Raw genomic sequence first — 27625 nt, 5'->3', positions numbered from 1 at the left:
TTGAGCCTCGTTTATTATTATTATTATTATTATTTTTATCTCCCACCGAAGCTTCGAAGCTCAAAAAATGGTATTAGGACCAGCCCTAATGTCATGTGCGGAACTTTGTAGGTTTGAATAATTGGAAATATCATGTGGCCCTTCAAATATCATCTTCGACAATGAAGAGCTTCAGAGTCAGAAAAGTTAAGAAATGCTATATAAAATTTATATTTTTAATGTTTAGGAAAATTACTGTCTAAGGCCGTGTGTCCACCAAAGCGTTTTTACTCGCGGCTGGCGTATTTTTTCAATTGTTTTCAATGGGAGCGCCGCGTTTTTAAAACGCCATGAGCGTAACGAGGCGCTGAGCGTCTTTTTCACGCTGAAGCGCTGAGCGGTCGGCGTTTTTTACAGGTCGCCGAGAGTTGAAGAATGTTCAACTTTGGGTAAAACGCTGCGCTCATCACTGTCACTTTTTACCCAACCGTCCAATCACAGTGTAGGACGGGCGGGACTAATACCACACCGACCAACCGCGTCCGCCACATGATTCTGCTTGTACAACGTACGTCAACAGATGACAACAACAAGCATAATAATGGAACAAAATCATTTAAAACAAGAGCCAGAGAAAATACATTACATTGTATTGACATTTTAATATAGAATCAACACAGAAACAAAGTATTTGTGAAATGAGATACTAGTAACACTTTCGCGGATATTCCGTATCATAACAAGCAAAGTGTCTCAACTGAAAAAAACGCAACGCTGGCAAAACGCTATCAAGCGCCCACAGCTAGGCGTTCGCAGCAGAGCGCCTAGCGTTTTCAGCTGGCTAAAAACGCTTTGGTGGACACGCGGCCTAAGTGTGGTATTATGTACTGTATTTTTGTTTTGTATATGATAACTGACTGATTTGCTGTGTCTCTTCTGAAGAGTCCACGTACAGAAGCGCCTCAGAAGCTGTGTCTGGACAGCAGTCCACTGGAATGGAGTGTCACGGATGTTGTGCGATTCATCAGGACCACTGATTGCGCTCCGCTGGCACGCATCTTTATGGATCAAGTAATTGAACACACATTAACATCCAATCACAAGTGGTCAGATAAGATAAATCGCTGTTTATACCTAGTAGTAATCTCCTGTGCCCACCTATGTGCAGCAGAAAATAGTAAATGTTAGGACTTTGGACTTTTATTTCCTCTTAAAGCTGCTGCATTTCATGCCAAAAATGAAACCTCTTGTCTTAGAGTAATGGTTGATTGACAGGAGAGAAGACTGCCTTTCATTGTTGTCCGGGAAGCACCCGGATTAGTGTCGGCTCTTTGTGCGAAGTCTCCAAACATGACAGACAAATATCGTGGCCATTAATTAATAATTTGCTTCATTTTAGATCAATTGTGGCCATGACGACGTATGTCTAAATTTGTCTCCTCATTTTAATTCAGTGAAATAGTGGCCATGATTTACCTAAAATGAGAGAGCAAATTAGTGCAATAGTGAATTCTTAATTTGTGGCCAGGATATTTTTATAATAATAATTGGATCGCAAAACGCTTTGGGCCACATCTAAACCTAAAACAGATGTTTATACTAGGTGTAAATAGATTAAACTACATCTTTTGCTTCACATGCTTGTGAGTCTTCATTTAGGATCCTACATCTGTATATTATTCAACTCTTTTTCATTTACCTTCCAGGAAATTGACGGTCAGGCGCTGCTTCTGTTGAACCTTCCCACTGTACAGGAGTGTATGGACCTGAAGCTCGGCCCTGCCATCAAGCTGTGCCATCACATCGAGCGGGTCAAGCTGGCATTTTACCAACAGTTTGCCAGCTGAGGGTGACCTTCTGCAGAGAAGAGTAGGGCATTTGACATTTTAGGTGACTTTCCTAATATGTGCGATCTTCCTTTTGCTCTATGGATCATAGAACCTTTAAAATCACTTAGCGCTTTAGACGCTTCCTGTACCATTAGTTCTTCAGCAGGCGCAGTTGAGATTAACTACTGGAGGGGCGTTTTTCAACAGGGTCAATCTGGTACTTTTACAGCTGGGCTCTCCATCTCAAAATAAGCCTGGATTAGTGTTTAGTTTGATCTTTTTTTAAAGATCTGGGTTGGAGGAACTGTGTCTGCAACAGTAAGCGAAGCTCTTTACTTGTTTTTAAAAAAAAAAAAAACTTTATTAACTGTAGAGCGGATGACAATGCAATTACCTTAAGCACAAAAAATAAATAAATTGCCCATGTACTGTAAGTGGTATGCAAACTTGTACATACGGGAGTGTTAATGTAAATACTGTAAATAACCAGATGTTAATTTTAGTGGGACTGCTTTAATGTTCCCATTTCGGTTTGGTTTTCTATAACAGCTTGGGAGTTACACTAACACAACAGTGCAAAAGAAGAAGTGCTGCCATTTTGGTTTCTGTAAATACTAATAAGAATTTGCTCATCCTAATGATGCATTATTAAATAAAAGTGCAAAGTAATAAAAAGTAATGAGGTGTTGGTTAAGACATAAGCACACAAATACTTCAGGTTATGTCACTGACTGTGATAGGGAAAATATGAATTGTGGCGAATCCAGGGTCTATCAACAACACCAAATTGAAAAGAGTCTTGTATTCTTACAAACCTGTCTGCTTGTAAAAGTATTTTTCAAGTAGAATGCAGCATCTGTGTTTAAATGCAAGTACTGCATTCAATCATTTCAGGGGCCTCTATGTTGTAATGGTCTAAATAACTGGTTTGGTCTTGCATTGCAAAGCTATACCCCTACACAACCAGATGGAATCATTTGATTTATTATCTGTGGATTGTATTTGAATTGGTAATGAGATGTGCAACAGTCTCCCTTTCCTTTATTTAACAGTCCATTTCCCTTCTTTGAGTATTTGTGCTGGAATGAGAAAGATGAATTTGGAACCTCGTCTTGCCACATTCCGTTTTGTTCAGTTCCTGTTTTTCACCCGTTGAATTAATATTGCTTTACTTTCGATTATATGTTGGTGGAAAATGTTATTTAAAAGAAAATAAAATGAACAGAATCTTGCCTTTGGTTTCTTTTTCAGGGGGCAAATTTAAAGAAAGTGGATGGGGTCTTAAAAAAACTAAATGTAAGATTAGAATATGCCTTTATAGACCATTAACATTTAGGTAAATGTTGCATTATAATTATATGGTCTCTCTTGTGTATTCTACCGTTTAAACGTTTGGGGTCGGTAAGATTTTTATTACGTTTTTTTGAAAGAAGTCTCCTATGCTCACTAAGGTGGCATTTATTTGAATAAAAATACAGTAATATTATGAAATAGTATTACAATTTAAAGTAACTGTTTTCTATTTTAATTTATTTTAAAATGTAATTTATTCCTGTGATGCCAAGTTGAATTTTTCAGCATCATTACTCCAGTCTTCATTATCGCATGATATTTCAGAAATCATTCTGATAGGCTGATCTGCTGCTCAATAAAATTTTTTAAAACAGTTGTACTGCATAATATTTTTTGTGTAAACTGATTAAAAAAAATCAGGATTCTTTGATAAATAGAAAGTTAAAAAGAACAGCAAATTTGACATTTCTATTTGAAATAGAAATCTTGTGTAACATTATAAATGTCTTTACTGTCGCTTTTGATCAATTTAATGCATCCTTGCTAAATAAAAGTGTCAATTTCTTAATGGTAGTGTATTTATATATTATAAAAGGGAATTTACTTAAAATAGCACTTAAAGAAATATGCACTTATTGTTAATTGTAACAACTAGACCCCTCAACTTCTCTGATATTTAATATTAAATGATACTACTTTATTGTTTGAAACTTCCAATTGATTAAATAGGTTCCATAAATGAATTTCACAATTTAAATACATTGATTTTGTCGGTCAGTAAATTATTTGTAAGATTTATTTTAGAATTGCATGAATTCAATGAAGAATTTCATGCACCTGCTGCGATCTTTTAAAACTACATATCCCATCATGCTCGAGTGCGACGTGACACAGTGATGACGCTAGATTGTCGCGTAAATGAGTGGAAACGGCACCTGAATACATTGGGAAAGGAAGTGTCGTTCTTTTACGGTTAACATATTTTCACCAAATACGTATATGAGTAGTTTGGACGCCGACCTTTCTGAATCTGAGCAGATTCACAATCAACTCTTCTCCTGAAAGCAGCGGTGGAAGGATTTTCCTCAGACGGTTTGCTAGCAAGACCGCCTGACCGGACTCTCGCTATAAAACAGCAGAACTTCCCAATCAGCCGCTTATTATTTTGCGTTTCTAAACCACTTATAACGGCAAGTGAAGTTTTAAACGGCTTATTTCTTCACTTAATTTAATTGTAACCATCTAACTGCTTTAATTTAACCGTAAAGCCACAGTATTGTGATCTGGCAGCTAACTGCACGCGCTCTTTAATAATCTAACCGATAAATGTCTCCATGACAACGTGTGTTGTAGCACTAAGCATCAGTGTTACACATCTGAGTCTGTAGCATGTTTGCTCGATGCTAAAGAGGATGTTTGTACAGCAGAGCCTGCTGACAGATATTAGGTAGCTCACAGCTGGATGACGACGCATCGAGGTCCAGTATGAAACACGATACATCTGCGCTTCAGTAACCGTGACTGGAGGCTCATAAGACAGCCTTCATTATGTGCGATAGCTGTGTCATCGTCCTGTCGATCACCTCCACTACCCGAGACTGAGATTTTGTGGCTTTTTGAAACACTCGTCGTGATCCAGTGAGTGTTGCGCAATGGCGGGTGTTGGGGTCAGTTTGCTTTCGCCGGGTCAGCTGCCGTCTGCATCCTCCAACTCCTCACCCACTGATCCTAATGCCCGGGGCTGCTCCAACGGGGACTTCATGAACACCTTCGGCATCTTCCTGCAGGGCCTGCTGGGAGTGGTGGCATTTAGCACACTTATGTGTAAGTATAGGGTAACTGTCTTCATGAAATGGAAATTCATTGTCTCGCATCTATTTTCTGAATGCATGTTGTAGACCGTGTTGGCTGATTAACTTTCCCTTGAAAAAGTGAGGGATTACTCTTATTTTTTTTTCTGTTATTTTGTGACTTTTGATGCATTAAACACTGTATAGACTATAGAACAATTCTAGTGGATTTAAACATCTACGACTAATGTTAAAATGTATGTTTTTTTATTTTATTTAACCATCTCTCTTTAAATACGTTGGTCAGTAATATATGCAATTTAATATTATTTATTGGAAAGAATCAAAAGAGTATCATTTCTATTTTCGTATTGTTCAACTGGTCGAGGTTGATATGCGATTTAGAAAGTAATTCAATAATTTTTAGAGCGAGTAATTACATTAATCTAATCACACTGTTGAATATAGTTAGTTTTAGAGTAACTGGTTGTTGTTTCTATTGTGAACAATTCATTCTTGATTCCATCAATCAATTACTGATGGACGAAATCAAGCCATACATTTGTTCTTGTTCGAGCAGCCATTTTTTTTCTCGAATATAAGTCATAATAGGGAAGAAATCATAACCTGTTTCAGGCTGAGCTTAAACCAGAGCTGGTCTTGCTTAAAGGGGTGGTTGAATATGATTTCACTTTTCTAACTTTAGTTTAGTTGCTGTTTGAGCATAAACAACATCAGCAAAGTTACAACGCTCAAAGTTCAAAGCAAAGGGAGACATTTGCTTTTAAAAAAATGGCTTTTTAAGGACTACAACAAACGGCTGGTAGGGACTACACGACATTCCTCCTGGGTTAGTGACCTCACCAACTCTAGAATTTACATAAACCCCGCCCCCTGAACACGATTTATAGCTAATCAATGACTAGAAGATAACTACACATACGCTACATAAATTCATCAACTAACCATTCAGAAATGTCCCGTTGCATTCTACATGTTGTCACTTCTTGAGTCTCTCCATCATTGTCTGAATCCGATTTGAACGTAAAAGGCTAAAAGTTTTTGACATTTTCAGTGCATGTCTGTGTGAGCTGCTAAGATCGAGCTCTTGAAGCTCTGCCCTCTGCGCCGGGAGCAGCAGCTCATTTGCATTTAAAGGAACAGACACAAAACGGTGCGTTTTTGCTCACCCTCAAAAAGTGGCAACTTTAACATGCTATATATTAATATCTGTGGGGTGTTTGAGCTAAAACTTCATATACACACTCTTGGGACATCAAAGACTTATTTGACATCTTGTGAAAGGGCATTATACCACCCCTTTAAACCTTCCTCTGCAAGCTCATATTCATCTGCCTCCACTGAGTGCAACACCTATGTGATAACACATTTATTAACATCATAAATCTAACAGTTTTTTTTATATTTTCTTTTTATTATTATTAATGTACATTTATAAACACAATAGCTATACGTTTTGTTTTATGACCTTGGTCGTAAATTACAAAAAAACAAGTTCATGTAGGTGTGTGAGCGTTTCTAATACACTGGCTGAGGGAGCGATTGCAAATTTGACATCTTTCTCTCTTTTGACCATGACCAATTTATTCAATTTCTCAATGTTTTTTTCCCCTTTTGGGAATTCATAGAAATACTATCGTGGATTTTTTTTCTTTTGCTATTGCAAAAGGGAATGCAAAAATGAATTTACATTCACTTTACCCAACTTCTCCTTCTGAGAACCCCGTACATATAGGATAAGTCCTCGTCCGGCATTTTTTCTTTACTGATAATCTTTTACACTCTGATGTACATCGTAGTATCGAAGAAAAGACCTGTTTCTTCCATCAATTCAGGTTGACTCATTGAAGACTTGAAGGTTTGGTCCTAGAAGCAGGCAGGTCAAGGCATGTCATTGAGTCATGCAATACTGCCACGGTGATTTATTAAAGACTGTGTGTGAGCACAATTACAGCCAGTGTTCATAAATCCCATATTGGATTTTCTTTGACTACTGATTGGCTAATAATTTGCATAAAACACCCAAACCATCTCCATATTTCATTTAGGCTACAGCAGCAAACAGAATTACTGGATTTCATCCATAAAATTTCATTAAATGTGACTGCACCTTTAGGGTTAGAGAGATTTATAAAGCTAGTTATAGTTATGATTCTTGATGTGAAGGGACCTTAATAACTCAATAGACAATCCAGTAGAATGGGGTAAATCAGAAAAATATGAGATGTGTGAAATTTAAAGTTGTGTGTCAACTACTCTGTGGTTATGTGAGTTGTAATTGTAAAGAGTTGGAGATTGTGTTCAGGGGACACACAGTTAATAGCTGTACACAAACAAACAGCCATTGTGTGAAACAGGCTGTCCTTTATTTGAGTGAACCATTGAGTCACGTTTGGCAGCTAGGGTGGCTGCGCTAGTGGTTTCCACCTCAAAAAATCAGCAATTCTCACCTCTTCTTTAAAAGCAACATTGCAAGCGATTACATTTATCTTTATTACTGTCCTCTCCGACACCACTCATGATGCTATGTTTTTGTTGTCAGTCTATTTTAAAATCAGTTCATACATCTCTTCTATGATGAGCTTGATTTTAATATCCTGATTCCTTTAATTGAAATTTGATTGCCGTAATCTTTTATTGTTTCTTAGAAAAAAACCTTCTTTATTTGCACATTGTTTCTTTTACAGGTTTGTTTTTGCATGTGAGTGTAGGAAGCTCTTTAAACCCGTGATGAAGCAGTTCCTCGTTCATCTCTTCCCCTTTTGAAATGTTAATGTTGTGTATCATTTATTGACCTGTGTCTTTTTAGCACTATATCAGAGAGCCAGCAAAGAGTTGTTAGCATCAGCACTACTCTCATATGGCAGATGTTATTGATGACCACATTCTTCCTGCAACCAATTTTGAAAGCTTCTGTTTCCTCTCCACAGTGAAACGCTTCAGGGAGCCCAAGCACGAACGGAGACCCTGGAGAATCTGGTAAACCGCCATTTTGTGTCATTAGCAAGCACTAGATACTTAAAAACATGCATGGTTAATGCTGCACTCCACTGACCTAAAATTCGTCTAGCGGCCCTCTATGTAGCCCTGCGTTCCCCTCGTGACTTAACGGTGAGTTCTAACCAGGTCTCCTTCCTCTCACCGCCCCCTCCTCCCCCCTTCACCTCTCTCAGGTTTCTGGACACCTCCAAACAGGCCATAGGGATGCTGTTCATTCACTTTGCCAATGTCTACCTGTCTGACCTCACAGAGGACGACCCATGTTCACTGTGAGTCTGTGTTCGCGTCGTTGTCAATGTTTCCCCCCACACATCATTGTACTTCCCGCAGTGTTTTGTGTCTGTGATTTTTACATATTTATAATCTGCTGTGCTCAGCAACCCAACTCCCTGTTTTGATTCCATAGATACCTGATCAACTTCCTGTTGGATGCGACACTAGGCATGCTGGTGATCTATGGCGGCGTGAAGGCCGTCAGCGCTGTGGTTGAATGGAGACAGTGGGATTCACTGCGTTTTGGAGAATATGGTATGAACCTTAACATCAATTGTTTGCAGTAAATTAAAAGTCCAGTAGGAACTGTGAATTGATTATGGACCTTCCACTGAGCTTCTTTGCCTCATATAAAGAGGACGGGAAATTTGAGTCAGTCCTTTTATTCCTAAGCATTGTCTGATTTGTGTTCAGTGAATGAAATTAATTTGAAATTATGATAGAAATCTTGTCCTTCACAGACTATAATGGCTGTCTGAAACCAAACAATCAGTCTAATCCAGTGGTCTCAAACCGGTTCCACGGAGGGCCGAGTGTATGCAGGTTTTCTCTTTTACCTTGAACCAAACTGATTGAGTAGGTCACTAATTGGTTAAGATCTCCCCTCACCTGGTAGTCTAGGTCTTAATTGGGCACTAATTGAAGGGAAAGACCAAAAACCTGCATACACTAGGCCCTCCGTGGAACCAATGACTTAACAGGCATAGGTTTTGTAAACTTGTTTTAGACCATCTTTCGAGGCACTGTAATCTCATGTAATGATCTTGAACTAATTTAGATGAGCTTTAGAGGAAACCAAGCTCTATTGAGGACTGAAATGCTGATTTGTTGGTAGAAAAGTGTATAAATTAAATATTTTCAATCAACCAATTTTAACACCATTTTCTTGTTTCGACTGCACATACAGGGTTACACAGTGAGATACATTTATAATGATTTATGAAGAAATGCACGTTTTAAGGCAGTGATTCTCAACTTTTCGCTCCAAGGCCCCCCATTGCCCAAACAATATTCAAAGTCCCTGTGACTTTCTAGTTTTTATGATTTACTGGTTTGTTCCTGATTAAGGATAAGGAATTTTTTTACTCACAATTTCTACATGATAAAATATTTTTGGCTTGGCTTAACTAGAAAAATCTACGTTCATTATTAAAATGCCCCGATCTTTTTCAAAGTCTAGAAATCACTCTTTCAAATTTAGGCTTCCTCAGTTATCCAGCTTTTTCAACGCAATGGGAATCCTAGCTCGAGTCTTTAAAGAAAGTCTTCTTGAGGAAGTTTGCTGGGATCCCCTGATTGAGAACCAGTGTTTTAAAGTGCTGTTCTCTTTGTAATGTTCGCATGTAGGTGAGCCAGTTCAGTGCAGCGCCTGGGCAGGTCAGTGTGCTCTCTACATCCTCATCATGATGTTTGAGAAGGTCATGATCATGCTGGTCCTTCTCATCCCACAATGGAAGAAGGTCAGTCAGGTGTCCGATATTAATAGATGAGTTGTGGTTTATATTCTGAACTTTCTGACATCTGAAGAAAATGTATTATCATCATGTATCTTTATAGTGCTGATTTATTAACTTGCAGTTAAATGAATATTCCACCCAAAAATGTAATCATTGTAATTAAATGATTTGATTGGTGTTTGTGTGTGTTGGACAGCTGGCTACACTCAACCCCATAACGAACCCTCAGTTGGAGCTAGCTATCGTCATGCTAATCGTCCCGTTTTTCGTGAATGTAAGTGACAATCACCCTTTGTTTCACTACTGTTTAAAAGTTGCTTTTTTTGTATGCTGACCAAGGCTGCGTTGTCACATGATCCTTCAGAAATCAATTTGATTTTCTGCTCAAGATACATTTCTTGTTATCAGTGATGGAAACAGTTGTGCTGCTTTTTTGTGGAAACTGTTGCATTTTTCAGGATTTTTTTAGTAAACAAAGTTCAAAAGAACTAAATTATTTGAAATAGATTTTTTTTTGTAACATTTACAGTCGCATTTTACATGTAACAGTCGCATAAGCTGACCCACTTCTACCTATAGGAATACGACGCCTATCACACCATCCCTATACAAGGCCCATTCAGTATTATCGGCAGCTTTATCGCATTGCTCTGGAGCTCCCAGCTCCACCTCTCGTCAGTCAGAACTGGCCTTCTAACATTCCTCTTCGAATCAGACTCATTTTTCGTGAATTATGTTGAACATTAATGATATCTGCAATACATTTATGTTAGTTCTGTTCTGTTTATCCTAAGGGGGGTTATTGCTGCTCTGCCAGCTCTTATCCATGCTTGGCTGCATGGATGGGCAGAGAGTTCTAGCCCTGAACAGAACCAGGTTTATTCTAAGGTGACAGTTACATTAATATTAATAGATAATATTACAATTATCTACATATACTTACTATAGAGTTAGGTTTAGGGTTAATTAATTGTAATTATGCATAATTTACTTTTAGCATTACCCAGAACCATACCGCCAATCCAAACTTTATACTAATTGTCAATCATCTTTGACAGTAGTGGTCCTGACAGAAATGTCTTTACTGTCACTTTGATCAATTTAACACATATTGCTGTTTAAACGCAAACTTTTGAATGGTAATGTCATCCAGCCTTGGTAATTTTGATGATATTGTGCATTTTTAACGTAGTGTTTTGTATATATTTTTACCTTGTAGGCTACTTGTCAAGCTTGTCTAATAATTCATCAAAAGTATGGCAGGTAGTTTTGTTTTTGTTTTAACACATCTGTTTTAAACATTTGCCCTGTCTGTGTATTCAGGCTCTGATGTTCTGGGTGGTGGATAACTTCCTAATGAAGAAGAGCAGAACAAAAGCCAAACTGGAGGAGAGGGAAGCAGAAGACGACCCTCGCGGCAACAGCAAAGTGCGCTACAGAAGGGCACTGTCACACGATGACTCTGAATCAGAAGTAAGTTACTCTTGCTGAACCAATTTGAAGTGATAGCCATATAGGAGAAGGATTACTACCAGCTGTTAATTAAATAAAACTTTAATTAAATTAATTGCATAATTTGTGACATGAGCACCAGCGAAACGATCTGTTCTAAATGATTCAATCACTTTGACCCGGGCCACATTCAGAAGTTTTGTAACCGTCACATTTCTATTGGAGTTTAGATTATTTGTGTTTCAACCACAGAACAATACATATTTGCATAAGTAAATCAGAACTGGTGACAAATTATAAAGTTTTATTCACGGAATGTATAAAACAATCAAAGTTTGAACATGGGAGATCTGACACTATTGCTGCTTCTCAAATATCTTTGAATGACAGCATTCATATTTTGGGTTTCCCCTGACCTAGTGCCAAATTCAGAATCATTCCTCTTCCTGTTCTAGATGGGACATTCCCTTTTTCCCCTGTACATTTGCATGACCATTATTTGTGCATGACTCTTCCGCAACACTTCATACCTGAAGATAACAGTAACCATGAGAAGTCAGCAAGTTTACAATCTAATGAAGTATGTGTGCCTTTAAAAATGAGTTACACAGACTACAAAACATCCAGTAATGAACTCTGGGAACACTTGATTTTCCAAGGAAGACCGATTACCTTCGTAATTAGAGGGTTTTGTTTGGAGGATGAACAGAACTCTGTATATGTTGTTTCCTGATATGTTCTTGCTACTAATATGTCGATTATTCTGTTATTGACCTAATAACATTTCCTCAATACAGCAACTTTTCAACTTGCTTACCGTCAGTGCTGATAGATTTGACACAAGGCAAGTCATTAGAGCAGGAAACTTGACAGTGAGAACAGTCACTTGAGTGTGGCATTTCCATCCACACACCATGTAGGTGTCAAATATAAATTCATTGACATCCATCATGAGATTAGTCCATCTTTCTCACTTGTAAAGGGATGAGCAGCTCAGTCAGAAATTGAGAATGTTACCAATTTTACATATTCAGGTTTGCAAGGAGTATTCCACCTTTTTGGATAAAATGTCATCACCTGCTTTCTAAAAAAAAAAGATGATTAGTTGAACTGTCTTTGTTTAGCACTCTTCCTCTTGTGCTGGTCAGATCCTGTTCTCCGCAGATGACGAAATGGAGGATTCAGATGGTGACGACGATGTACGAAGAATCACAGGGCTCAAGCCTGTTAAGAAAAAGAAGCATCGTCTTGGTATTCCAGTTTGAGTTCAAATCAGTTTGGACTTGAGGCCTCCCTCGTTCCCATGACCCCAACTCATTCACCAGAGCACAGATCAGCAAGTGAGGGGCATGATGACTAACTCAGCCTATGAATTGTAGGGTAATGGACCCAGGCTCCAGTAAACACATGGACCCTCCCAACATTGCCAGAAAGATTTTTGCTACCCTATGCCATAGGTGATCATGACGGTTTTGGACCAGTCTATTGGAGATGATCGGACCATAATATTTTCAATCAGTTTTTTTTTTTTTTTTTTTCACATTTATAATTCTGCTTAAACATCATGTGGATATACAATATCTTGTATCTGTCTAACATTTGAAGTGATCAAAACCAGCCTAAACCTATACAAATAACACGTTGATGTTCTGCTGAGATAAGTACCTTTAACCATATGCATGTGATTGATCACACTGACTTGGATAAACTGTTCAAGGTCACTCATAGTCGGTTCCTAAATGTGTTTGTGAGCGTAGCTGCGACAGTTTTGTGCACGTCAGCTGTGTGGAAATTGTGCTGATAAATGTTACAGAAACCCATTCGTCAGCAGTGTTATGAGCTGGTATTATAATACAGTTGGTACGGTCTTACAATGTCTGTTTTAATCCATTAGGCAGCAGCCAAAATTACAAGGTACGAAAATCCAGAGGAAGCCGTTTCATTCCCCTAGTCTGATGGCTTGTCTTACGGTTTGGCTTTTGAGAGTATCTGTCTCAATTCAGTGTGTTGCTGTGTTTTTCTGCCATTAATGTTCTCCCTGTATTTATTTGTTTCGGTTTTTTTCTGTGGCCTATTAAAGGGACAGTTCACCCAAACATTTATTTACTTGCCCATATGAAAAAAGTCACACAGCTTGTGTAATGTAAGGGTGACTAATCTATGACGATTTTCGGTTTTGGGTGAACTGTCCTTTTAATTTTTGCTACTTATTGCAGGGTAGATGCTATGTTGCAGGATGTAACCTCTTGCAGTTTGGTGTTACATTGTGGTCTCTTTGTATGCGGTATTACGCTTGTTGTTGTTTTTTTGTCTTTAACCATTCACCTCTATTTAATATTTACCAGCCAAACACTAAACCACTGTGTCTGTCTTCCAAATACTTTCTCATCCACCCTCACACTTTTCTGCTCTATAGAACATTTGATTTCAATACTAAAGCACAGATATTTGGAGAATGGTGATTTGCATTATGCATTCTGCTAAATGTTGCAGATTATTTGTAATCTTTAATGTGAAAGGGAAGATTGTCTGTAGGTTTAGAGTGGGAGTGAATGAAATTGGGAGTACAGGACCAATTATCTTATTGCTTGTATTGTTTAACTGACATTTAATGGACCAAGTTTGTGGGAGTACCATATTTGCACAGTATGGGTTTGTTTTACAGGGATGAACTGAAACCTGGCTTTCTGGTCAGGCCTGCAGGATGAACATGTTTACTGGTAAGGATTTTGACTAGGTGGAAATGTAACTGCCATTCCCTCTCCGGGTTCGATTCTGACTATTGTTAGAGAGTGATCTTGATTAGAGTTGGAAGAAAATGAAACGCATTGGATGTGGAAAGGGGTTAAGTACTAAACTATATTAGATGATTTAGAATTACTGACAAATTATGAACTTATGTATGCTTTTTCAATAAACATTGTCAAAACAGCCATTTGTGTTTGTTATTTTATGATCTGTAACTTTTCTTAGTTTTTTTTTTATTTTTTTTAATGACATTTTGATCCCTTGCAAAAGAATGCTTCCTGACCAGGAATTGAGCTCAATCCATTGCAGTGAGAGGGCTTAAAAGGAGAACTCTGGTCAATTTTAACATTGAGCTAATTTTTTTGTAAATTTGGAGTGCTGTCAATACAGAGAACAACGACAAAAATCGGTGTTGCCTACACCGTGTTATCCTCTTTTTAAAATTTGCACCCTGTTGACTTCAATGGGGCAAGTTTTAAACCTGCTTTTAGCCTCTTAACATCCTTGATGTGTCATTACAAGTGCACAGCCATGTGAGTGATTCCTTCAGAGTGAATACGGGTGAGTCTGACTGCAGTAGATGTGAAAGATATGAATAAAAGTGATGTTAATTCAGCCAGCGCACATACCTGTATTTACATCCTGTTTTCGGTCGAAGCCAATAGTAATCGATTGTCGAGTTCACACGCATAGGTTTAGTTACCTATGATCACGCGCGTGAACTCGACAATCGACTACTGGCTGAATTAACATCACTTTTATTCATATCTTTCACATCTACTGCAGTCAGATTCACCCGCGTTCACTCTGAAGGAATCACTCAACATGGCTGTGCACTTGTAATGACACATCAAGGATGTTAAGAGGCTAAAAGCAGGTTTAAAACTTGCCCCATTGAAGTCAACAGGGTGCAAATTTTAAAAAGAGGATAACACGGTGTAGGCAACACCGATTTTTGTCGTTGTTCTCTGTACTGACAGCACTCCAAATTTACAAAAAAATGAGCTCAATGTTAAAATTGACCAGAGTTCTCCTTTAATCCTAACCTCTGGTTCACAATGGAGTTATTTAACTAACTTTTAGGAAAAATAAAATACACTCATGAATTGTAATTTAGAGAATTTTAAATGGCATACTTGGTGTTTAATTTAAGGCCTGTTAAAACCAAAAACAATAACTAAAGTATAATATAAATGAATCGTGTTAGAATAGGGAAGTCTACACAATACATCTATAACAATTATATAGTTGGAATTGCTCTGAGAAAGATTTTTCCTGCTGATGAACTACATTGAAAGCCAATCAGAATCCACCTGAGCTCAAGCATGTGAAGTGGCTGATGAAGTAAATGCTGTGCTCTCGCATAATAAAAAGATTGTGCATTAGTGTGGATGCTAACATATAGCTATCATTCTTGGGGTGAACGGACCTTGAATCGTATTCTGGATTTGACTTACTTTATGTCTTCCTCCTGAATGATATCAGGCACGTGGGTATCATCTGTTGGTTCCTCTGAGCTGCATGATGTCCCCTCTGAGGAATCCTCCATGCGTGGTCTTTTAATTGGTGTTGATGTGAATGAAGATTCGGATTTGACTGGGAAGTCCTCATCGGAGCAGGACACACTAGCACAATTACTCACAAGAGGTCTGACTTGAATTGCTGATATGAAACCACACAAAAGGGAAAGCAAACTGGTGAAGCTCAACGCAAAACTTAATTCATAAGTGAACTTTTAGTTAAAAATGTTACCTTTACTCCTCCGTTTTGGCTTTTTTTGGGTGAGTACTGCTTGGACAGCCACACTCTTCAGAACCGGAGCATTACATTGGCAGCCCACCTCTCGTGTCATTGGCTGTTGGAGAGATGCAGCAATAAGGCAATGCAAACATTGGTTCTAGTGCTCATTAGTTATGCAAGCAACGGAACAGTGAACCATGGACATTTTAACGTAATATTTTACGCATTTTTAAATGTTACATGTACAACCTAGTGCAGCATTATTTAAATAAGCTACCATTGCGCTTTTGTCTATTATTGTGGTAAATCCGATACTTTCTTTCTTCCATGGAACATGTTAGAAGATATTTTGGTTCACATAATGTAAGTCAATGATAACGAAAGCGGTTTGGTTTTCAACATTCTTCAAAATACCCTCTTTTATGTTCAGTCATACAGGTTTGGAACCTCACGAGGGAGAGTAAACAATGAAAGAAACCCCATTTTGGGTGAACTGTCGCTTTAAAGAACAAAACGAACGTGGTTGGTCGTTCTACATGTCAGTCAGACTGCCACTTCCGGTCTAAGTGGGCGGTTCTTCGATCGAACAAAAGGAGATTGACCAGGAATATCTCCTTACCTTCACACTCGGTGTTGGACCAACGGTGTATATCGTCGGGATAGCCGTATCTATCAAGTTCAGATAGTCGGCGAAGCCCATTTGATACTGCTGTAAATTTTTGAAGCATATTGGGGCAAAATGGCTCGCACACAAACGCGAGCTCTCCGATATTCCTCCTTCCTCAAAATGCAAAAATTCAAGCCAACGGGCTCGCAACCAGGGTAGTTTGGGGAAAGGGAATAATGTATTGTGCGGATAACAACCTAAAACGCACCTTTTCACCATATCTGTCGCTAGCTATGCAAGCTCACTGAAATCCGACGCTTTTAGTGACGCGAACAGGTTCTTTTCAGCTGTTCGTTTCAAAGAATCGGTTCGGAAGATCTGGTTCAAAAGACTCTCTTGCGTCATGACGTTTATACGTCACTCACTCAGCAGAGCAGGCAAGAAAGGTCGTTTCAGAGGCGGAGAGCTTGATGATCGCATTTTGATACTAATGTCATGCCCCAGAAGCTTCTGAAGAAAACAATACTTACTCGTGCGGGAGGGGAAGGGCCTACAGTGTACAGAGTGGGAACGGCAGTGTCTGCTAATGTAAGGTAGCACGTTATCCCCGCAGTAACCATCCCCAAATTGGTGAAGGATTCATCAGAGAAATGCCTGTCACAAAGTCGCGAGCTGGCACAAATAGCCCCCTCTTCGAAATGTATAAACTCCAGCCACTTCTTTCGTAACCAGTTTGTGGTTGGGAAACAAAATAATGTCCGTGCGTTAGAACAGCCAAATACACACCGACGAACCATGATTAGGGAAGAGAAGCGAGATAATTTAGTGGGAGGGACATTCCCTTCCTAGAGAGCATCTGAATGGACAAAAACAAGTGTAGTGCTGGATGACTCATCAATATCTTGGTCCGTTTTCCTGGAAGAGGAAAATATATATTTTTTTTGTAAATAAAAAGTATTTTATGTCACTTTGGATTTTTGCATCCTCGCTGACTTTTTATATACACACATACATATTTTAAAATATGGTGTATAATTATACACTTTGTAAAATGGCATGTATAATGTGATGTTATGGAGTGTACAACAATATGTACAACGACAGTAGTAGAAAGCTGACTGTGTGAACTTGTGCTGACTTTACGTGTTGGCTCAGAGCTATCGTCTTTGATTGGATTCAGTAACCAAAAAAAAAACATGGACGAAAAGCCACACTTATTTTAATATTTTAATTCCACAGGGTCTATGGAAATAACTTTTACTGTACCTTCTGATCACAGTGCAAAAAAAGTGATGTTCTTCCTCAGTATGTGTCTTGTTTTCCAGTGCAACTGTCTAAAGATTCTTAAATCAAGATACATTTACTTCTGATCCAAAATGACAAAATATGAAGTGTTTATCCTGAAAACAAGAACAAATATAGCCGCAAGTGGTAATCATCAGGGTCCAAGGACTAATGGCCCATGTGGATGATTACTCATCCAATTTAAGTGGTTATAGCCAGTGCTGGGTAGTAACTAATATCATATAATCAGATTCCAAAAATTAGGTACTTGTAATAAGATTAGATTAATTTAAAAATACTTGTAATCAGACTAGAGTTATTTTTTATTGATAACATGTAGTTAAGTAAAATAAAATTATTTTAATTTAACATTTTTATGATTTAATTACTTAATAGCTTTTCATCAAATCACAAACCTCTGCAGTTCCTTCACAAACCCCAGTCTGGGAAATCCTGATGTAATATTTAATGCACTTCCTGTTTTTGATAAAGAATAAAATAGCCTATATTTTCTTTCTCTGTGTATTTTTATATCAATATGGCACAAGGTGTGATAAGAGTTTGGTCAAAAGTAATCTTAAAGTAACCAAACAGTAGTCAGAATATATTACCTTAAATATGTAATGGATCACGTTACTAACTACAATTTTTGTCATGTAATCTTGAATCAGTAACGGCCCACGATTTGTAAGTAGTCTCCCCAGCACTGTTTACAGCAAAGTCCATCTTGAATCTGCACTGAAAGTTAGGGTTTAATGAAATGGGTAACATCAACATGATTTTCAAAATGGGCAACTGACAAAAAAAAAAAAAAAAAAGTGTTTTTTTTTTTACAATTTAGAATGGCAGATAAAGTGTTTAGATAAACATACAAATTTGATTTGCTATTGGTACCATTTTTTCCAGGGTCGATATTGTCCCCACCACTTTTTAAAACATTTTGAGGCATGGATGTACCCAATACAAAGCAAACATCTCCAATTGACTATCAAAGTATTAATTTTGTTCGTTTGTGTTAAATAAGAGGCGATGTGGTGCTGGAATGCGTTTTTGAAATCTTGCTAAGCTTTCATTGCCACTGTTCTCTCGTTGCTGCGGAGACTATTTGTTCTGGTTAAATCACAAAACGCACACAAATGTGTCCCAGCTCTTGAAATACAATCACTGATGAACATATTTGGTTTTAATGAGAAAAAAATATATACTAGGGCGGATCAGAACCCAGAACACATTTAACAAATATTCTTTCACCAGACCATTAGAACACACGAACATTATGCGGATCTATGTTTTTTTTTTCACTGACAAAGACTCTCAGGACAAAATATAGACTAGTAGATGTTGGATGAAACACTCAAAATAAAGATGACATGTGTTTTGTCATTTATTTGAACTCAAATTGATTTCTGGATTTATTTTTTTGTGTGCATTTGTTATTGTACATTTCTGATGTAAACAACCCTGTTGGCACGGCCATGTTTTATTAAGTATCTGAGTGGAGAACATCCACCAAAGATGATGCATACCAATTTTCATCTTCACGGATCATATTGTTAAGAAGCTACAATTATTTTTTAGTTCTAGCGTGGAATTGTATGCAACTGGGTGTGCATCCTCAGAATGTCAATGTAAATTCAGCTTTGCCATAACAGGAATCAATTACAATTTAACATATATACAAAATAAATAGATTTTTTTTTTATTATTGTAATAATATTTAACAATGTTACTGTTTTTACAGTATTTCTGATCAAATAAATGCAGCTATGGTGGTAAGCATAAGAGACTTCTTTCAAAAACATTAAAAAATACTTTTTGACCCCAACCATTTTAAAAATAGCGTACATTCACAAAGGGCGAACTGAAAACCGTTACTGAAGATCTATTTTTATTGGCGCACACATAGCGATGGACCGACTCATTCACAAAGGCAGAGTCTGACTCACCACCCCAGAAAAGTGTGTAATGATTTGGTTATATAATCTCTGTGCCATGTTAACATCTCCATCATCATGCACATTTATTACAACCAGCAAGGTTTGTTTTGTTTTTTTATTCTAATTATTAAGCAATGACGACGAATTATATTGGTTATTGTTATGACAGGGTTATAGGGTTGACAGTATCAGCTGTCAAAAATGACCTTTTTCTCACAATTGCAACTTGCTTTGATTTTAACTTGTAACAACAAAATAGCCTATATTTAAACATATGATACATCGGTGGAGGAGGTTGTTTTGTCTGTAATGTGTTCAGCTGTTCATAGTAGTCATCCTGAGAAAGAGGCTTTCTGACACTGACTGTTGAGCTAAAAATATATAATGATAAGTAGGGGGGATGGGGGCACACTGATCTGGTAACAAGGGTATAAAAGAGCCAGGACAAAAAGACAAAGTACACAACTTGTCCAGAAACCAGACCGCAACCATACAGAATGTCTCAGGTATGAAGTCGTCTTTAATCTGTGTTTAGATTAGAAATAAAGTATGTGTAACAATGTAAGCTCTAAGTACTGCAGGCGTTTCTCTTTTTAAAAATGATATTTCTATCAGCCAGAGGTTAAGAAGAAGAAGCGTCCAGTTGTAAAAGAGGAGGATCTGAAAGGAGCCCGCAGTAAACTGGGGCTGAAAGGAGAGGTCAAGAGCAAGACATATGAGGTCATGGTCGAGTGTGGTAAGTTTAACCTCATCTCCATCGAGTTTTGACTGTAAATAATAAACAAACTAGCTGTTATTGATTAGATTAGGGACAGTCTTTTTTGTGTACAAAGAGTACAACATTTCAAACCCTTGCTTAATAACTTCGTAGCTCACAGTAGGTCTGTATTTAAAGGTTTATATGTTATCGTAAAAATAAATTTCCTTATGGAGAAAATTAATGGAGTATTTACTTCCGGAATTCGACTGTTGCACACTATTGTGATTTGTTTGGCACTTCTCGGCCACCGTACTCTCGTCAGACACGTGACTAGCCTTTGGATTGACTGCGTTATCAAACAGCTAATAATGTGTTGCTAATGTTACACAAACATTGTTCCAGTTCGCCATATAAGAGTCAGACAACTACTGCAACTGCCTTCTAAAAATCATCATCCTTAGAAATGCTTTGAATATCATATAAAGGTCGGTGGAGAAAGGCATAATAGTTCATCATCATAATATACATCAGACTAGCTGCACTTTTTTTTACAGTCTATGGGTGCACTACGTTACAAAAATGGAACGCGCCTTTTGAATACACAACACTGCAACATCTATTTTTGGCATGATAACATTGGCTAAATCATTTAGCATAAAACACAAGAAAAAGAAACTTACTGGTGCATGTTGCTTCGTGCTGTCTCTGCTCCCAGAGTAAATTGATGGAACCGCGTTGGGCTTTAATATAAGTTTACTAGCAAAACCCAACTTAGTCATGATAAAATTTTCAAAACAGTTCTCTGGAAAATGCCTGCTGCAAACATAGATCCTCGATGGAAGTTTAGCAGGGACGTTACAGTTATTCCCAATAAACTGCACCCATTTAGATCGAAGTTTCTGATCATTTGGTAACACATGAAGGCTCACCATTTGCCCTTTCTGAGCTTTGCATCCGACAACAGAACATGTGTCAGCCATCAACATGAAAATAGTGAAAAATATCAACAGAAAGATATAACCTGGCTTCTCTTTAGACCCTTCTGCTTCCCAGCAGTTAATAAGCCCCGCCCCGCACGTTGACGTGATTTTCACTACAGCCTACAGTGGGTCTTTTAAAGGAACACGCCGACTTTTTGGGACTTTAGCTTATTCACCGTATCCCCCAGAGTTAGATAAGTCCATTCATAACCTTCTCATCTCCGTGCGTGCCGTAACTCTGTCTGACGCACCCACCGCTAGCCTAGCTTAGCACAAATACTGGAGGTAAACAGCTCCAGCTAGCCTACTGCTCCCAATAAGTGACAAAATAACGCCAACATTTTCCTATTTGCATGTTGTGATTTGAATAGTCACAGCGTGTACAAATAACAAGGTCACATGAGACATCTTCTAATCATAGATCATTTAATCATCTAAAAACATAACGGAACACTTACCGCAGCCGCGGGTGATCCACTTTCTCCTGTCTGAGCAATCGATGGGATGGCCGTATCCTTCAGCACACGTTTCATGGTCCGTGTGGCAAATTCCATTTTTTCAAAATAGTCCTCCTCAGTGAAATGTTCTGAGCAAACACGATGGTACTTGATGATGGCTACAGGTGTGTTTGGGTCCATATCCAGAGCAAGTAGCCATAGATTCATCATGTCAGCGTTTTTGGTTGGAATTCTATGAAACATCATGGTATTACCTGGTCTCCCCTGTTTATTGTCGCAGGTCTTTACAATACAGCGAACACCCATGATTGTAAACTATGCATTTACTGTCTACTAGTAATTGCTGACTCTATTATCCCAACTCTGAGTGAACTCTCTGCTCCTCACCACTGGGCTTCTCATGTGCTGCGAGCAAATCACTCCGCAGAAGTAGCAGTGCTTCGCCTTCTGAGAATATAGTTCCCGTATGTATAAGGTTAGAAGATGGCTGTCTCTCATGTGACCTTGTTATTTGTACACGCTGTGACTATACAAATCACAACATGTAAATAGGAAAATGTTGGAGTTATTTTGTCACTTATTGGGAGCAGTATGCTAGATGGAGCCGTTTACCTCCAGTATTTGTGCTAAGCTAGGCTAGCGGTGGGTGCGTCAGACAGAGTTACGACACGCACGGAGATGAGAAGGGTATGTATGGACTTATCTAACTCTGGGGGATAAGCTAAAGTCCCAAAAAGTCGGCGTGTTCCTTTAATAGTTTTAGTTACGACAATAACCCTGATTTTATGTAATGTTTGTGTGTTGTAGAGCGCATGGGGAAGGTGGCGCCGTCTGTTTTCAGTGGAGTGCGGTCTGGCGGAGAGACAGCGCTCGAGAAACCCAATCCTCCATCAGGAAGCGTGTTTGGCAACTGAGTGCCGAATGGACGAATGGTCTGAGAGCGCATCCACATCATGAATAATGTGGATATTGATGTTGCATATTTGCAAGTATTGCTGTATGTTTTTTTACTGTTTGATGTTGCTATATGTTACTCTCAAATTGCACTTGAAACATTTTATGTGCTAGTTTCTAGCGTCATGTTTTCTATATAAACATTTCTTAAAAGTATCACTGAGTCACCCAGTATGATTTCTCTGTCATGCCGTTTATGACCAAGTCTGTAATTTTAAACAATGAGAGCAAATATTAGATCACACATAGTGGTTTAATAAAAATATTTGCTTCCTGTACAAATTTGGGGAAGGAGGGTGGAGTACAAATTAAAATAGATGCTCATTAAAGGATGTAACCACACTAATATATATATTTTATATATATATATATAAAATTTATTTGGGTGGTTGTTCAGTATATCCATGAGACAGTTTTACATTATACTCTAATCTGAGTGTCATCAATGAGCAACTCCCACAACGGCACCGATTCACTTGCATTACATGGATTCACATAGATGGATTATTTTCCTAAAAATCTTTGTTTGTGTTTATTTGAAAAAGTCAGTTCTATACATTGTGGATGGCAGAACTATCCCTTCACAGTTCGCTTTGGCTCAATTCTCGAATGAGAATACTTTTTTCTCAGAACAATAAGTTCAGATCTCTGAACAATTAGTTTCTTTACATCAGATTTGAATTTCTTATTGATTTAAGCAAATCACGTGTTTTGGCACGTGTGCAAAAGAGTAAGTACAATTGTCTACAATTTGCACAATAATTAAATGCTAATGGCTTGTTGATCAACACTGTTGAGTTCTCTGAAATTGTCAAGCTCTTTACAACTTCTAAACATTCCGTTCATCGTGTGAACGTTCACATGCAAAATGATCCGTTTAATTATCAAAATATGTCAGACATGCATGTATATTCCATGAATATCTAACATGAAATGTTTGTAATATCTGCTAAATTGACAAATGCCCTGGCATTGTAATGAAATAGGAATCACTATCTTACCAATCAAGTTTGGAAGCATTTAGGCCTATATGGAGTTTGCCCAGCAAAATCACTAAAAAAATTGAACATGGAGGAACGTCACAACCCTAAACAGCATCAGCTACAGCAGTACTACAGAAATAAATTTCTAATTATACAGAACATTTTTGTAAAAACGTGTTGCATGTCAAATTAAAATTCACAGTTGCTTGTCATGGAAGAGCAATATGAAGACATGTAAGAATGTGTGGTGGTGTTAGGGGAAGACATAACAGAGTGTTTAAAAAATGAACGTAACATTTCTACAAAATAAGTGTACTGTATAAATACAAATGTTCCTTTTCTTTTTGTATACTACAGTATTGACTGCTTTACAGCTGAAATCTGTATCTAAAAAGCAGTATAGAAATCAGTCAGTGTCAACAAACATGTAGAAAACATGAAATTCTCATTGCGTTCTCATACTCGCAACACACCCAAATACAGAAACGCACTGCAAATAAAAGCTGCAAGCAGTGATGAAAGGGCCCTCGCAAAATAGCAATGTTTCAAGAGGACCCCAACAATTGACGAACCTGTCTGGGACCGCTTATTGTTCAATACTCGTCTGTGGTGTTGTAGATGACCTGTAAGGTGAGTTTTTAGTAGGGCCCGAGCACCGATGGTTAGAGGACCCTATTGGATCTGCTCCGTTTATTTATTTATTATTATTTATTTTAACATCTTGATCGTAATTTTCTGTAGTTTTTTCTATTTGCATGTGTTCCATAATTCCAAACAAGCCCTGCAATTGCACCATTACAAAGAACAAACTTCCTTCCCCATGCAAGGTTGAATCTTTTTAGGACCCACCTAAAGCTTTAGCTTCATTCAGGTGGAACAAAAACAATAGCATAGAATAATCTTTTCAAACAGTCATTCAGAGCAACACTCAAACTGCATGTATTAGTGAGTAGGCTACATGACTTATTGTCATGACCCTATATGCGTAGTTACTTTTGTGTTACGAGCAGATAATACAGATGCATACTATAGGCCAGGGTTTTTTAAACCTGTCCAAACCCAACACTGCACATTTTGTATGTATCCCACCCTTATCTAACATATTCAATTGATTCAACTCATAAGCTCATTAGTAGAGACTGCAAGACCTGAAGTCAGTGTGTCAGATAAGGGAGACATACAAAATGTGCAGTGGTAAGATGCTCCTGGTTTGAGGATCCTTTGCTGCTGGCTCTAGCGCTTTGTTCATTAACTGTTCTTTAAAGCCCTAAGTTCAAGCATTTTGTGGATATGGAGTTTTTCCTGAAGCACTTTCTGGATTTAGAAACTCCTACTATAACAACTTAAATAATTCAAAAAATGTTTTTTTCAGTAAGACACTGGTGGAAAAAACTAAACTAAACCAAAATGTAATTAAAATACATTTATTTCACACTATACTGCAAACCCATTAAAATATTTACTGAGACTTACTGGTATAAATGTTATAGTTAAACTTTATTTGGAGTACTTCTTGACTACACAATGCACATTTCTTAATATTAAACCTAAAATGTGTTTTAATATCAATCTTTGTAAGGAAAGTATTATCTCTGTCTAATATCAGTCTTTAAAGGAACACTCCACTTTTTTTGGAAATATGCTCATTTTCCAACTCCCCTAGAGTTAAACAGTTGAGTTTTACCGTTTTCGATAGTACTTTTAGCATAGATCATTGAATCTGATTAGACCGTTAGCATCTCTCTCAAAGAATGACCAAAGAGTTGCGATATTTTTCCTATTTAAAACTTGACACTTCTGTAGTTACATCGTGTGCTAAGACCGACGGAAAATGAAAAGTTGCGCTTTTCCAGGCCGATATGGCTAGGAACTATACTCTTAATCCTGCGTAATAATCACGGAACTTTGCTGCCGTACCATGGCTCCAGCAGGCGCAATGATATGACGCAGCGCCTGAAAATAGGCGAACTTCCGTCAACATAACCAACGTGACAACCTGCTAGCACAGGGAGCGTGCCTTGTAACCATGGAGACATTTGGAGAGACGATTCAGAAGCCATTTACTTTGGTGCAGATCCTGAACCGTATCTTTTTGAACCGGAATACACTGAAGATGAGCTTTTGGAACGTGAAAGGCAAGACAGGCTGAGCAGACTGGGGCAGAAGGGAGGAGGAGAGCAGATTCGAACTGGTGGTGCAAGTGTGGGGCTTGCCAACCCATGCCGACCGAAAGTGAGTGCCTGTGTTGTAGCGAGTGGGTCCAGGTAACTTAGCTAAAGACAACAGCAGTGCTTTTTCAATCTGCTCATTCAAGCTAACTAAAAATAATAATGTTATACTTACAGCCATGGGTGATGATGATACACTTGGACCTGTCTGTACTCTGAAGAATGCTGGGATGGCCGTATCCTTTAGACGCCGTACCGTACTGTCCTTGTTTTCTTTATAGTCATCTGGTCCAAAATGCTCTGAGCAAACACGCCATTTCTTGATCGATTCTACCGGTGTTTTGAGATCAATGTTCAGAGCAGCCAACCATTGATTGTTTAGTTCCTTGTTGTTCACTGGTATTCTGTGAAACATGACGCCGGTATAGTATCCCCTCGACTTATTATCACAGCCCTTTACTACGCACTGAACCATGGCTAATCGCACAGGAAAATCCACTAACTTTACCTAATTTGCCGGCTGAAACTACACAAACTTAGTCCCGGTCACGTTGGAAGTTACCGAGCTGGGGACTATTTTCAGGCGCTGCGTCATATCATTGCGCCTGCTGGAGCCATGGTACGGCAGCAAAGTTTCTTGATTATTACGCCGGAATGAGAGTATAGTAGTTCCTAGCCATATCAGCCTAGAAAATCGCAACTTTTCATTTTCCGTCAGTCTTAGCACACGATGTAACTACAGAAGAGTCAAGTTTTAAATAGGAAAAATATCGAAACTCTTTGGTCATTTTTTTAGAGAGATGCTAATGGTCTTGTCCAATTCAATGATCTATGCTAAGCTATGCTAAAAGTGGTACCGCCAGAACCGGAGATCGGCTGAATGGATTCGAAAACGGTAAAACTCAACTGTTTAACTCTGGGGGAGTTGTAAAATGAGACTATTTCCAAAAAAAGTGGAGTAACGTTATCCCTTTAAAAGGAGGCGATCGGCAAACCCGGATTATACCAGTCCGAAATTCACAAAGCTTTCCGGTGTAAAATGTTTGTTACAAAAATATTTCCTATGAGTGTTGGTAGGTACACCACAGCAAATCAGCCGCCTGAACCCAAGCTTCAGCTCTGGCCGCGTCGCGGGGAAACGCAAACAATGCTTGAGTTTTCGCATCGAGGAAACACACACTTACGACCCATGTCTCTGAAAGACAACAATGAGGGTAAAACAGACATTCTCAGTGCAGTGATACATTCTCATGCAAAGTGATAAAATAGCTTATGCATTATACGGCGCAGACGCGCAGTGATTGGAGTTCTTTCTCATGAATAATATGGAAAAAAACTCAGAAACTGATGACGTAGACGCGTATACTCCAGTCATAACAGCCAATCACCACTCCGAATTAAAGCATATACCTCACATTACCTGATATTTCTTGTCATGACTGTTTTTTTTTTTTTTTCAAACCAGAAGAATGAAATGGCTCCAGAAAATGCAAAAATAGTCAGTTTCCACATGTCTACTTGTTGAGTGCTATTACTGTGTGGAACCTGTATATAACTGTTCACATCCAAAAAAAGAAGTGTTTTAGGGTTTCAAGATCCTTTAAGAATAAGCTACTTATTAAAGCAAGATTATAAAATAATATTTAAGAATATTATGTCTAACCAAACCCCAAGATCCAATTTTAAAAAGATGACACTGCCTACTGCACAATAGCAGAAGTGTTAATATGAATAATTTTAACAAAAACCCTGCATACTTAAGGAACCGGACGTCTGCACCTTTCTGTCTGGCGAGAAAATACACATATATAATCAACACATTTCAGCTCAAATGAAATAGCTTGCTTATGCAAAAATCATAACCAGATGCATGATAAAACAACAATCTCTGTAATCTGCAAAGTGAAAGCACAACATTTCTGCACTCTGGGTGCATTACAACTCTACAAAAGCACAAATATTCAATCACGCG

General features: G+C 38.2%; 3 protein-coding genes across 9 annotated transcripts in view; 2 read left to right on the top strand and 1 right to left on the bottom strand.

Moving 5' to 3' along the window:
* The window catches only part of sfmbt1 (Scm like with four mbt domains 1), a 29162-nt gene extending 25686 nt beyond the window's left edge, over positions 1–3476 (top strand). Inside the window, exons 20-21 of the mRNA XM_081357097.1 lie at positions 922–1050; positions 1686–3476. Coding sequence (XP_081213223.1) covers positions 922–1050; positions 1686–1826 — 270 coding nt within the window. The 3' untranslated portion in view covers positions 1827–3476. The remainder of the gene's footprint in view (positions 1–921; positions 1051–1685) is intronic.
* A 501-nt stretch (positions 3477–3977) lies between these two features.
* Positions 3978–22658, top strand: LOC308685399 (store-operated calcium entry regulator STIMATE-like). 3 transcript variants are annotated; one of them, XM_081357142.1, is made up of 10 exons: positions 3978–4925; positions 7843–7891; positions 8086–8181; positions 8319–8440; positions 9533–9645; positions 9839–9916; positions 10966–11115; positions 12243–12353; positions 20026–20146; positions 22356–22651. In XM_081357142.1, the coding sequence occupies exons 1-10, from the start codon at positions 4754–4756 to the stop codon at positions 22460–22462; spliced, it is 1119 nt and encodes a 372-aa protein (XP_081213268.1). In that variant the 5' UTR covers positions 3978–4753; the 3' UTR covers positions 22463–22651. The 3 variants fall into 3 exon arrangements, with proteins under 3 accessions (XP_081213268.1, XP_081213266.1, XP_081213267.1); XM_081357140.1 differs by lacking the exons at positions 20026–20146; positions 22356–22651 and having other exon boundaries at positions 12219–14027; XM_081357141.1 differs by lacking the exons at positions 3978–4925; positions 7843–7891; positions 8086–8181; ... (3 more) ...; positions 10966–11115; positions 12243–12353 and adding an exon at positions 19806–19916 and having other exon boundaries at positions 22356–22658.
* On the bottom strand, positions 11183–26256 carry LOC308685400 (uncharacterized protein). Of its 5 annotated transcripts, none has more exons than XM_081357144.1 (4): positions 25829–26256; positions 15595–15697; positions 15300–15504; positions 11183–12318 (listed from the first exon to the last, which is right to left on the bottom strand). In XM_081357144.1, the coding sequence occupies exons 1-4, from the start codon at positions 26126–26128 to the stop codon at positions 12276–12278; spliced, it is 651 nt and encodes a 216-aa protein (XP_081213270.1). In that variant the 5' UTR covers positions 26129–26256; the 3' UTR covers positions 11183–12275. The 5 variants fall into 5 exon arrangements, with proteins under 5 accessions (XP_081213270.1, XP_081213269.1, XP_081213271.1 ...); XM_081357143.1 differs by lacking the exon at positions 25829–26256 and adding an exon at positions 21549–21974; XM_081357145.1 differs by lacking the exon at positions 25829–26256 and adding an exon at positions 20791–21272.
* Positions 26257–27625: the final 1369 nt, after the last annotated feature.

This window comes from Scardinius erythrophthalmus (assembly GCF_964197995.2).
Source record: "Scardinius erythrophthalmus genome assembly, chromosome: 25".
Lineage (NCBI taxonomy): Eukaryota > Metazoa > Chordata > Actinopteri > Cypriniformes > Leuciscidae > Scardinius > Scardinius erythrophthalmus.
Note: the sequence above shows the minus strand (reverse complement) of the source record. Positions and strands in the feature narration are given on the sequence as shown.